The sequence below is a fragment of the Amblyomma maculatum genome, chromosome 6 (genome assembly GCF_055883805.1).
Source record: "Amblyomma maculatum isolate TAMU_Amacu chromosome 6, ASM5588380v1, whole genome shotgun sequence".
NCBI lineage: Eukaryota > Metazoa > Arthropoda > Arachnida > Ixodida > Ixodidae > Amblyomma > Amblyomma maculatum.
In genome coordinates this window covers 67,764,724-67,778,288 of record NC_139349.1, presented here as the reverse complement: position 1 = coordinate 67,778,288, position 13,565 = coordinate 67,764,724, and the positions used below count along the sequence as shown (strand labels likewise).

General features: G+C 50.3%; 1 protein-coding gene across 4 annotated transcripts in view; it reads left to right on the top strand.

Annotated features, from left to right (window-relative positions):
- CdGAPr (GTPase-activating protein CdGAPr) overlaps positions 1-13,565 on the top strand; it is a 236,132-nt gene that overhangs the window by 203,647 nt on the left and 18,920 nt on the right. For all 4 annotated transcript variants that reach the window (XM_084606870.1, XM_084606871.1, XM_084606872.1 and 1 more), the window contains 2 exons: positions 4,838-5,056; positions 11,601-11,678. In XM_084606870.1, coding sequence (XP_084462996.1) covers positions 4,838-5,056; positions 11,601-11,678 — 297 coding nt within the window. The remainder of the gene's footprint in view (positions 1-4,837; positions 5,057-11,600; positions 11,679-13,565) is intronic.

Sequence of the window (13,565 nt, the reverse complement as noted above, 5' to 3'; positions counted from 1 at the left end):
TTTCAGTTAGGGGGCGGTGGTTATTGTTGATGGTGTTCGTTGATAAGGGGTCTATGAATCATGGCCCGGTGTTAAATTTTAAGCATTTTTTAAATGTTTTACTACTTTAAAATGCAGTTCCTTGAACTTCGCGCTTGGAGGTTTCTTTTTTAAAACATGTTTTTCTGTTGTTATTTTCGTACCAACGAGTGCTTATGCGAGTGCACTTCGCTTTCCCGTTTAGCACTGCGTAGCGTAGTCTCTTTCAAGCTGCGAAGTGCACTCCGTGGAAGTGCACTTTAACTTGCATGCTTGACTGGGTATTAGAAAGAGGTCACTGATGTTAGCCAGTGAGTTAACCAGTTCCTTTTAGCGTCGGTGCTCAACACCGTCGTTAAACCTCAGGTCCCTGTGAGACCGTGGGAACGGCGAAGAGGTAGGAAGCTCCGCTCCTTACTTCTGCAGTGCAGTCACAGTGGTGCAGGTGGATTCCTCTCCTCGGAAAGTCATGGGCTCTATACAACGGCAGGTTTTCAACTGTCATATGGCTCGTAACGGATGCTCGTTATGTCTTTATCGCCCGGTCCTTTGCTTTTCCCGAATAGCCACCCCACTCATTCCAACAGACCGTCGCTGTCCCTATCCGGGAAGGGTTCCCTCGTCGGGAAAAGCGCAGTGAGCAGAACCCCTTTCTCTGCGTGCGGCATCGGTTTTGTCCGATCTCCGGCTGGTCGGACGGGCGCGCCGCCGGCCCGCCACCGTACCGATCGCAACGCTGGTCTATAACCCACCGTCACTAATGCACCTTTCTTTTTTTAACCCAGAGCTTGGAAACGCTTCAGATTCGCTACGCACCCTTTAGTGGCTGGCAAAGATTTACCCGTTCCTTTGCGAGTTTCCTCGGTTGCACTGGAAATATAATGGTCGTATACGCGTTCTCAGGCTAACGTCCATCGGCGACCCGGACGTCTCGCAGCGTCCTCCTCGCTGCTAATGTAGTGCGTATCCCACGGAGCCGCGGCGGTCGCACGCGTCGGCCGCCACATTAATCTGGTATATGCGATTGCCGGGGCGGGGCTATTTATAGGCGCGCTCGGTGGTCGGGACTCGCGATGGTGTGTAGCGGGGAACATAGAATTGCGCCCGTGGGAGGATTGCTTCACACGGCGCAGCGGTTTTATGACCGTCTCAGTATAGGACCACGTACGTATACACCTCCGCTTCGTGCCTGTATGCGCGCTGGTCATTACTCGTTGCGCTTGTTGCTTGCGTGGTGGTTGGTCGCCGCGGGGGACCACGTCTTCGTCGTTGGGGACAGTCATCGCCTGCTCCCATTGGTTTGTGGCCTCGAGTATTCAATCTGCGACCGACGACGCGCGCATCCGCGGTGTGCGTACGGCTCTTACTTCCGCAAGTTGGGCCTCAAGCTACTCCTTCGTGGTCGAATCGGTTTTTCCTTTTCCGAACGCGGGGGGTCTTGCCGGGCGCTCACCACGGTGCCGCGGCTTGCTTGGACTAGCGCGTTTCCGCGAATGTCCTTTTTCTTTTTCTTCTAAATTTAATTTTTCTTCATGAGGGGAGTACGGTATCAAGCGGATGGACGGAATGAGCCGGGGAATGGGGTTTTGTGTCTCGCGGCTCTTTTTTTGTGCTTGCTTCGGGTCACAAGTGATTCGCCGAAGATTTCCGCAACGCTGGAAAGATGGTGGCGACCTTATTCTGTCCATTTCATTTTCCCTGTGCCATTCTCATCTTTCGTTTTTACGTCCACACGCGTCGTAGACGAAAAATAAAAAGTCTTAAGCGAACGTTTTGGAGGTATCAACTTTCATATTACTTTATCTTAGATATCCGCTCTCGGACGATAAAGGGCAGGAAACTAAGTTGCCTGATTAGGCACAGCACTCGTGATTATCGCTTTTGGTATCTCTTCTTTTTTAATCAAATTTTGATATTTCCCCTTTTTTTTTTTTTTTGTAATTTTCGCACGTCGCTGGATATGCGAGCAGCGCTCTTCGTTGTCGGGCACACGATCGTTGCGAACTCTGTGCCCGACAATAGGAAGTAAAAGCGAATTGCTAGCATAGCACGATCTTGGAAACAATCCCCGGGCTGTCAGTCCGCCGGGCTTCGGAGGCGCGGCATCCGAAACTGCCGAATCTCCTCCCTCATCGCCTCTTCTCGCTATATATATATATATATATATATATATATATATATATATATATATATATATATATATATATATATATATATGCACCATACATACGGCGGAGCGCGCGCGATTTTCCGTGCCAAAATGTTTGGCGCGGATGCACACGTTCATCTACCGCCTCTCTTTTCCCTCTTCCTTCTCTTCCGCCTCCCAGTTAACGCATTGCGTATACACAGGCTCTCGCGGCAGAGGCGCTCTTTCCTGATTTGTGCGACGCCATCGTGAGGTAGGTTGTGTGTACGCACTGAAACATGCGAGCGTGGCACGGGTCATCCGTCAAGCCCGCCGGGGCGTGTGCGCGGGGGCGCGAAAAATAAAGCTCCGCGTAATACGCGCGCCGCCCATCATATGTGGCCGACACATTGCGTGCTGCTCACGAGGTTGCCGCCTCTCTCTCTCTCTCCTTTGCCCGTTTCGTTTTCTTTTCTTTTTTTTTTTGTGTGTGTGTATGTGTGTGTGTTGGGTTATTTGCTCGCTCGCGCTGAAAACCTCGTGTTCAATTTTCGTTCGAGGCATTCCAGCCATGCAGACGGTGCTCGCTGGTGCTTCTATCCGATCGCATATCGATTTTTTTTGTTCCGAGTTATTTTGATGCATCGTTTTGAGTGCCTTGCCACGCTTTTCTGACCGCAACATTCCTGCACCCGGCGCCGGCCGTAGGGTACGTCGGCACACTCGAGAGTCCACAGACGGCATTTCGTGTGGCGAATTACTACGCGCCTGTACTGACCATTCGCTGTGATCGGCGGTGTTTCTCTGCTGGGTGCACTTTATAGCCGCATCTCTGTTGAGGCGAAATACGGGAGCACTTATGCGTTGTGCAGTGCACGCTAAAGGGGTGGGGATGGTAGAGATGAATCCTGGCGACTCTGATATACGGCGGCGCGTCTCATAAATCAGTGTTGCTGTGGCACACGAATAAACGAAGAAAAAGGAAAGCCATTAAACCCATTTCTGCTCACCCCTTAGTGCTGTACAGCTCGTTTTGCACGAATTCGTGCGCACGGGCTGCGTTTCGTTGGAGGCGAAATGCAGAAGGCACCCTTATGTCGTCCGGTGTCGGCTGCGTGTTTAAGAACGCCCGAGTAATCGAAAATAATTCTAAGCTCTCCACTGCGGAGCATCGTACTCTCTGCCATTTCCTTCTCCTCTGCGTGATTTCAGGTGTGTCTCCGCTTTTAAAAGCTTTAATACTGGTTAATCTCCTTTGCTGTGGAGGCGAGGCCTGGAGGTGGCATGTACAGTACGGTCCACTGTTAAAGGGAACACGAGACTGCGTGGTCGTCGGCTTTTACAAAGAACTCCCAAGAGAGTGGGCGGCAAATGATTGCACAAGGCGCATGCGCAGTAAGCGCAGCCGGCTGCTCTTCACGATCATGCGTGTAGTGCTGCCAATTCTCCGTAGTTATATAGCGCTTTGCAAAGGGCTTAGGCCACGCGATCCCACGTTCCCTTTAAAAGTGGACCGTACTGTACATGTCGAACCGCGGTCGAAAATCTCCGGCTCACATGGTTTGCTAATTGGGGCACTGTACGTAGTGAAGTCGCATGTGGCTCTCGTAATGACCCATATATCTTTAAAGAATGCGCGTGCCTCGAGCTATCAGAAATGGGCTGAAATACAATCCGTGTGACGTGACCTGAAGACTTTTGACGAAATATGCTCATGCAGTATGAAAGGGAACACATTATAAATAAATAATAAGCCAACACACAAGTGTACCTTCCCTGTTATGGGCGAGGTGTACACCCCTCCCCCCCCCCCCCTTTTTTTTTTTTTTTCGTTTACTTGACATGTGATTCTCTTAATGCCTTTTAAGTTGTATTTACAGAATCAAAAGGTGGATTTGATCCTTCAGTTCCTACCGCTTCCTTTCCTGTTTCTCGTGCCTGCAAGCGGAACCGACCAGACAGACTGCGGTTACGGCTGTACCTCTGGCAAGAAAACATTCTCAGCCAGACTCAGTTTCGCCCTTAGCTGCATGTGAATTTCTCTTTGATTCAGGCTCTGTATACAGGGCATGCGTGTAGATATGCCGCTGGTAGCGCATGCATGGCATCCTCTCTTTGTCGCTGAGCCTGTCGCCTCTACATAGGAGAGGAGGTGCGGGGTGAGGAGTGCGTGCCATTAGCATATAAATTTGATGTGCCGATTATTGGCCTGCATGCATGGTCCACGTACACTCGTGGTGGTAAACCACGGAGCCCGGGCGGCATGAATACCGAAGTGAGCTCGGAGCAGCACCGAGTGGATTTGTCCTATTCCAGGGCCGTTTCGCATCTTCCCTCGCCCGGCGTGCGTTGCGTGTATAAATACGCGCCTGCACGGCGGCCCCGGTGTGCGCTAACTGCGCTCCACCCGCTGGGGCGCCTCGCCCGAAATGGAAGTGCGTGTATTTGCCCGTGTGTGTGTGTATACGGGGCCGCGGGGCACCGGGTCTATTCGGCGATGCGACTTGCGTGTGGATTTGGGCTGTCGGGAACCTAGAGGTCCGCCTTCCGGCGGCCACGTCGCTGATGTTACATCGTTCGGCCTATCGCAGCGTGAAATTATTTCGGGGCAAGTTTGTGTTGAGTGTAAACAACAACCTCGGTTTTTGCTGGCGGACAATAAGCGTCAACTGCGTATTGTTTGACTTGCAGGCGCTGGTGCGGGAGCTGCTGACCGACTACCTGTGCCGCTTCTCGTGCCTGGTGGGCAACCTGGTGAGCTGCGGCTCGGTGCTCAACTGGCTCGAGCTCGACAACCGGGGCCACCGGCTGCTGGTGACCGACGAGTCGGCCATCAACACGCCCGCCGTGGCCGCCGCCTACGTGACGCGCAGCTACGCGGCACAAGCGCCCGACGAGATCTCCTTCCAGGTACAGTAATACAGTGGATTATTGAGCGAATTGATCTGCGCACGTGATGAAAAACACAGCTGAACAGACACATAAACGCAGGCGACGGATTGCGCCGGGGTGGCGCAGTGGTTATATGGCGCTCGACTACTTTTCCCAAGGATGCGGGATCGAATCCCGCCTCAGCGGCCGCTTTTCAATGGGGGCGACAAGCAAGGCGCCCGTGTGCTGTGCGATGTCAGTGCATGTTAAAGAACCCCAGGTGGTCTAAATTTCCGGAGCCCTCCACTACGGCATCTCTCATAGCCTGAGTCGTTTTGGGACGTTAAACCCCACAAACCAAACGTAAACGCAGGCTGTCTCAACGTTTATGGATACTTCTATAAACGTTGGGCTGTCTGTGTGTGTCTTCAGTGTATCGTTGTTTGTTCAGCTTCGTTTTTCATCATGTGTCTTTCCAGGTACTTTCGATAAGCGAAGCCACTGCAGGATATTTTCTGTGTCGGTCTACGGAGTGACAGAAGAAGCGGCCTTCACCCTCTCTCGAGCTGTATCGCATTTCCTCCACCAGTGTCTGGCGCGCCCGCATGTGTGCGCATTGAATCGCCCTTGCTCAATTCTTATCGGCAGAAGGGCCGCTCGCGCACCACATGGCGACGTCTGTGGCCGAGCAGCAGCGCTTGCGTCATAACCGCAGAGCGCCTGCGTGCCGGAAGGCTTCATTCGAGTGTACGGCCCTCCGTTAGTTCGGGTATGGTCCCTGGAAAAACTACAGTTCGGCTGCGAGGGGGGGGGGGGGGGGCGCCACCAGCTGGAGGAATAGAGGGAGGGGGGAGGGGTCACGTCGTTTATGAACGGGCCATGAGCGTCCTTATGCTTGAATACGCACCACTCGCAAGCTGGAAAGGGAAGACTACCGATATTTATTCGTGGTTAGCTGCCAAGAGAGAGAGAGAGAGAAACAACTTTATTTGCCCCAGATGTCCTGAATTAGGGCAGGTGGGTCCTATGTGGCCCCCAGGTGGAGGCGACATCCTGGGCCCACGAAATGAGTGCAAGTTGCGTGTTCTTGTCTGGCTTGGTGAGGAGTTGGTTCCAGCTTTCCGCAGAGGGAGCTGGTAGAAGGGCCCTTGGGGGCGGATTATTTTCGCATCCCCAGAGGATGTGCGCCTGAGTGCGCGGGTTCTCCGTTGTTGCAATTTGGATATGCGGAGTCGTATTCCCCGTTAGTAATTAGATAGCCTGGAGTGACTAAGAATTGAGTGTGTGTCTAATCTGCGGAGCAGGGTGGCTTGTGCTCGGTCAAGGTCGGGGTGGGGAGGCGGGAAAAGGCGTCGCGTCTCTTTGCGAAAATTGGTAATTTCGGCGAAAGTCTGGGGGGCTAGCTGCCAAAAAGTGATGGTGCTTGCACCCCCTCTTCCCCCCTTGCGGTCATTCTGTCGAAGTGCCGACTGGCGTATCAGATGCCGATTCATACTAGTCGCCTTCCTGGCGCGCCGACGTTGGTTGCTTGAGAAATTACGAGACCGATTATTAAATTTAAGACTTCGCGAAGAATTCCTATTCGCAAGCTTGTCGGCACGCATGCACACATCGGGTGTAGGTAAAAAGGTCCCCGGAAGAGACTGCCCCCGAAGAAGCGGCAACTAGGAAAAAACGGCCCCAAAGCAAAAACTGGCCCTAAGAATAAGTTCTTCCGGAATTAAAAAAAAAAAAAAGTTATGCCGTTCTTTCTTGGCTTTGAGTTTAATGTAATCTTTTGGAACGTATGCCCTCTGGGCGTCAGAGATGTCTACAAGAACTGCGTAAAATTAAGCATAGTGGAAGAGCCACCTGGCTTTCTTTATATGTTGCGTGGTAAGACAGGTCTAATCATCTTGGTAATACTGCCCATTGAGAAAGGTACAATCGGAACGGCGCGTGGTAGTCTTGGGGAACCGCCCAAAGCAGAAGACGTCGGTAGAATTACCTCCCAGACCCAGAAGAGGTTCAACCGTTGCTCTGGTGATGGTGTAGAATGGTGATAAGGGGTGATGGTGGTGTAAGCAGGACGAAGCTTAACCGGTCGTGCACCATGACCGCTCTAAAGCATCGCTCCAAGCTTCTGGTCCGGTAAAGGCGGTGGCCAGCTCGCCTTTTCCCCGCAAACAAAGCGATGACAAGGCGCTGTCACTGTATGACCGCTGCCATATATATATATATATATATATATATATATATATATATATATATATATGGCGCCTGATATATATATATATATATATATATATATATATATATATATATATATATATATATATATATATTTTTTTTTTTTTTATGGGCGCCCGCAGCAGTTCGGTGTTCGTGGTCACTTCCAAGCCGACAGGCGGAACAGCTAACATACGGCATTCATCATTGCAGCTCGCCGCGGGGAAACGCAGTCTACGTCCTACAGTCCCCCTTCGGGGCAATTTTTTCCTACTTAGCAAATCGGGCACATTTACTCCGGGGACTTTTTTACCGGATCCCCTGAACATCGACGTGCGAGTTACAATCATATGTACTCGCGCCCGTTCCGTTCTCCGTTGCCACTGCATTTCTGTTATATGACTGCGAAGCATTTTTTTTTTTTTTTATCATCACGCTGTACTTATATTCGTAAACAACCATATTATGCGGAAAGATACGCTATTGCAATAATAATTTAAAAAAGAAAAGTGGCAGCGGGCCATTGCTGGACGCGACAGCGCTCTCCGACGGAATTATTTCTTCTTTTGTTTGGTGGGAAAAAGGAGGTAACCTTCGAAACAGTAGCAAAGAAAAAAAAAAAATGAGAGCATAGTTCGTGGTCGCCGCATGCGCGAATGGATGCCAGGTATTCTCCGCAGCCGTACTGTGGGCCGTCCAGACGTGATAAACCAAGCGCACCCTTCGGTGTACCGTCGCTTCGAAGAAGATTCGACACAACGCCTTTTTATGGCGAAAAGCACCGCCCACGTGACTGTTTGCGCGGGCCTGCCGTAGTCTTCCGACTCGTGGTTGTTGGTGATTTTGCCTCGATACCCGTCTATATCGCCATGCGACCCGTCTCCCCACTACCGCCGAAGCCGGGGAAACGGTAAACCGAGCTTTGGCGGTTTCGGTCGGCCTTTGGGCAATGGGTTGCGCCCTGTGCCTGCTATCGTTGCGATCCTTTCGAGTCTGACTGACTCAACCCAGCTTAGTCGCCTGTTCGCTCCCGCGCGTTCGTCATGGCCCCCGGCGCGCCGCTTTTGCTTTCGGCCTCGCGTATTATGCAATTATCCTGCAAGGGTGCAATTTTCGACGGGGCGTGGGCGCGTGCGATTCGCGTCGTCGCAGTCATCGGCCGAGCCCCGTTTCCGAGTTCTTGGAGGCACGGGGCTTCGCGGCCGCGCTGTCTGGGCGTCACTATCAAAACGTCGCATGACTAGACCGGCTTCCCATTGCTTCGGGTGGCGCCGTTTAGGCAACGTCTGGGCGGCGGCTGCGCCCGTACCGGCTTTTTATGTTTTATTTTTCTGCCCTCTTCCTCCTCCTCACCTTTTCAGGCACCGCCGTGTCTACGTGGCGGTTGTTTTCTAACCCTGCGTTCTGTCGTCCCTCGAGTTGGGCCAGCACCGCCTGGAAGCAGCTCCTCACGTAGTCTTTTCAGGGTCGCAAGTCGACGCCTCGCCGCAAAAGCGTGGGTCGCTGCGCCGTCGATTGCCTAAGGCCCGGCCACTATACTTCAGATAGCGCGCTCTCCGTTGGTTTCATGCTTGGAAGTGTCCCGGCCACGTGTCAGCGCAGTAGGCGACGAGATCATGCTCCTAAGAAAGTAGGACACGGGTCGTTTTCGCCGGATCGCCAGCGCTAAATTGGAAAGGAAGAAAAGAAAAAGGGAGATTGGGGGGGTAGAAAGATGCTAAAACGCGATCCCGTGAAGACCGTTCGAAAAGTATCTTGCTTCGGTGTGACGCCGTCAGATTGTGAGAAATATCCTCTCACCCGCTTGTGCCTTGCGATTGCCTCTGCTACGTCGAAGGACGTACGGGCGCAGCTGGTCCAGGCGTTTCCCAGATGTCGCGTGACGTTCCTGCCATGTTTCGTGTTCACCTGCATTTCCCAGTAAGACTTGCGTTGTGGGCGCTCTTCATCAATATGCATTGGCCGCTATATTAGTCCTGTGTGGCGTCCTCCGCACAGCTGCTCTTCTGCGAATGTCCGTGTCCTGTGGGTTCACGTATGCTCTGTCGTCTGATCGCGGCTCATCCAAAGCAACTGACGTCGGGAGCAGGTCGCCATGCCATTCGAGGTCATCGCTGCCATGTCAGTCTTCTAACACCGCGTAGTGTCTGATTTGGAATGGTCAGGGGGTGCTTACTGTCTGAAATGCTGAAGGATCAATCGCCACATATGGAACACGGGTTTCAGGGATGTGCGTCCTCTGTGACTATCCCAACGGACTTGAACTATAAGACTTGCCTAGCGGAGTTAGTTACTTAAGCGCCTCGGGGCGGTCTGTTCGTGAATTCCCCTTCGGCCATGAATTTCCTCTGCACATTGAAAGCACCGTTTCGAATTAATCTGTGCACATACGGGTACAGTACGGAGCTGTGTTCGTCAAAACATTCAGCCTCGATTTCCGTTCTGCTTTGAGGGGCGCAGGGGCCTCTCAAGGCGGGTTGGCGTCGGCTCCTGCCACAAAGGAAACACGTGGTCTCCAACACCCTGCTCGCTTGCGTCACGAGCAAGAGCCTCGCGAGAAAGAAGCGGCAGAAGTCGCGGCCCGTATACGTTGGAAGGCGGCGAAATGATGCGGCCCATTGTGCCGGTGGTCCCTGCCTTCTCTGGGCTGTCAAGACAATGCGCGCGATCTTTGGCTGGGCGTGTGTGCAGAGCGCGCAAATGGTGGTGGCTGCGGCGATCGCGCCTGGGGCAGGCTGCTGCTGCCACTGCGACGACGGTCGCCGCCGCCGTAGTCCTGGCGGGGCCTTGCCGACGACGACGGGCATTGTCTTGCGAGCGCGGGCGGCATGGTGCCATTCATCGGTTTCTGCGTCGCCTGGTCGCGATCTGGGTCAAGGCTTTCTCGGCGTGCGCTGCTACGAGCGGCTCCGTTTGGCGGTGGGCCTTTCGGACCCCGCCTTGCTAAGCTCGGAATCGAGTTTTTTCGACTCGCCACCCGACCTCGAGAAGCGGACTCGGCACGGTACGGTAATAAAAAAAAAAAAGAAAAAAAGAAACAAAAAGAAAGAAAGAAATACCCGGGATTAATGTTACCGGCCACGAGAGCACAGGTCCGCATCTTGTTCTGCTTTTTTTTTTTTTTTTTCCTTATGTCTCGACGGAACTTGGCACTAGGGGTCGAGCACACCTGGTCATCATTAACGCATATTTGGGCGCTAACATGCTCCGAAAGTAGATGGTCGCGCGCGGCACGATTCGGCCGCTGGCTGCGGCGGCCACACGAGGCGGACTCGAACTTGTCATCGACGGTGGTGCTCGCTTTCAGGCTCGTCCCTTTACCCCCGCGAGGCGGGACACGTGGGCGGATAATGGACGTGATTGTTGCGCTCGCGGTGCCGCCCTCAAGGGGCGCTTTCGGTGCCTTTTCTAGACCGTGACAGCGTTGCCGAAGCACCGAGCCGTTGTTTAGGTTAAGTGCGCCAACGACGTGGAGCGAACGTACGACCCATTGTGTGCAACGGTGTGTGCGCCGAATTTGTGAAAATAAATTTCGTACAGGGGGATTAAGCTCTGCCAAATTATGCGAGCCAAAACATGCACACTTCAGTGCTCAGCCAACCAAGCAACTGGCGTGTTACGCATTTGATGGGAAGGCTATAGGCCTGATGCGCGTTTATCAGCTGGTTTTGAATCCATACCACGTCACTGTCTCAAGGGGCCACATAATTGTTTTTTGGCGTTTCTTGTTTTTTTTTTTTTTTTTTTTTATATCTGCAGTTTCCAGTAAAGAAAAGACCTTTTGTAAGCGTGTTGTCGGTTTTGTACCCTTTATTGCTGCACACTTTTACCAAACGTTCATTAGCTTAGGTCAGTCTGAAATTAATAAGTGTTTTTCATGTTTCCTTGTGCAGCTGCTCAGTAGTGCCTGCACTTATAAATGCACCTTTAATTCGCAAATATAAGTTCTTATCACATATGTGTGGCATTAATATTTGCAACAGAGATAAACTAAAGCGAGCTAACTGCATTTCTTAGTGCCTGCCACATCATCTGACGTCTTTCACAGCAAATACCACTCCACAGCTGAATGCTAGTTTGACAATCTCTTTTGCAATATACATACACAAGGGGCAGGTTTCACATTAGTGTGATAGTTTTATTCATTATTTCTTACAATAAATAAATAATCATCAAAAGTGGGTAAGTGAAAGCCTGAAGAATATTTCTCTAAAATACTGCTCACATCTTAAAGTTACATTATTGTTGGCATTTACTCCAAAATAATCAGTATGCACCTATATACTGCAATGCTCTGAATTACACATTTGGCGTACTTTTCCAGTGTGTGCGACATTCTAAGTGATGATGCTTGTGTGGTACTTTTCTGCCGCAGGTTGGGGACATGGTGTCAGTGATTGACATGCCCCCTGCTGACGAATCAATGTGGTGGCGCGGTAAACGAGGATTTGAGGTAAGTCAATTTTTGTTTATTATAGATATTAATTCTAGCGAGCACTTTTATATTGTATCTGTGACAGACACTTCGAACAGGAGTGCCTGAACCAACTGTAGTATTTGCCTTGGCACCTCCTTTTTTAGTATTGCCTTGGCACATCAAAATGGGATATAAACTAGGCAGCACCAATGCACACCGTTAATCATCAGCTGGCTAACTCTGTTGTTGAAAACTCATCATTTCAAGCGCTGTAGAATCTCGTTAATATAGCCTTCAGGAGAGCATGGAGAGGAAATGTTCAAATTATCTGAAAGGTCCAATTATCATATGGTCCTTAAGAACTTTTGAGAACCATTTGCACCAAAGCAATTTTCTCTTTCAAATGCCTGTACTATGGAAGTTTACACTTGAAAACTAAGCAGTAGAGACGATTTATAACGGTTTCGTCAAATGCTCTAAGTGCCTCTGCAGCCTTTTTCTCGGTATGACACAGTAGTAATGGTGCCTCTTCACAGACGATCCCATTCGCATTTTTGGAATGCTTCACAGCATGGACTGTGAATAGCACGTTATCAGCGCGCAGTTTCAGCAATGTAGGAATCACATTGATGCAAGCAGGGAAAATATTTATAGGCATTAGAAAACATGATACCGGTGTGGTGCAGTGGTAAGGTGCCCAACTACTGTCCAGATTTTCCGGGTTCGAACCCGAGCATTTCGATGGAGGCGAAACGAAGTGGCGAAATTACTCCGTAGCCCTCCACTACGGCTCCCCCTTCTCTCTTTCCACTTTCACTCCCACCTTCATCCCTTCCCTTATGGCGTGGTTTAGGTGTCCACAGAGCAAGTGTGACAGGTACTGCGCCTTTCCCTTCCTGTGAACCAATTAATTAATAATCAAAATAAAGCTTAAGTCCGGTGGTGCCTGATGGCAAGAATATAAGAAAAGTGGAAATGAAACTATGCTATTGGGCCATATTTCAACAATCCATGGACCTGTTATAGCGCTTGCCTGAGGGCACTGACACCACTGTTCCATGCAATGCAGCTGTGGGTAAAAAGTAACCCGAAATATGGTCGAGATCGCGCTCCAGTGGTGTGATAAACTGCCTGTGCCAAAGTGTATTTATTTCAAGGATTAAATTATTAGGTGCCACAAGTACCTTTATATCTGTGTAAAGTGGCACTGGCGGAAGATTCTTTTTCAAGAATCCTTCAATCAGTTGTTAATATCAGCATATTTACCGCACTGATTTTCAACCCAAAATAATGCAAACAAAAGCAAAACAGGCCTGCAATGCGCAAAGATTTAACTCTTGTCATCCCTTTGGTCATACAGCTGTACCTAATTTGCTTGGCAATGTGGTGATCAAGGGTTCAGATCTTTCTTGCAGCATGTAGTTGTCTTCTATCATATACTTCAGGCTAAATTATCCTTCATTAAAACAAAGTAAAACTACTTGTATCCTAGTGACCAATGATACAATAATGAACGTACCCTTAGCTTTCCTCAATTTCAATGCGTCTTTTGTGTATATATTGTAACATCCTCCTCACTGCTTCATCATAAATATAAATCAGTGTTAAACGCTCACTTTCCGGCACTAAAAGACATTTTTTGCTGCTCTAAAAGCTGTTCCAGATGGACATCGTCCAATCACATCACTGTACTTCAAGTTTGAATTATCCAAATTGTCAAATTAACAGGAGGTCAAAAATGAGATTTTAATGGTGCTCCTAGCATTTTTCGTTAAGAGGCATTTTAAACAAAACATGCTGTAGATTGCTGATTGAAATATGCCTTAGTCCAGTGGTAAGCCCTGGTATGGTTCAGGCTTTTATTAAGTGCACTAAATTAGCCAGTGCATGTCGCCGTTCACTGGAACAGGAGGTAGACAGAAA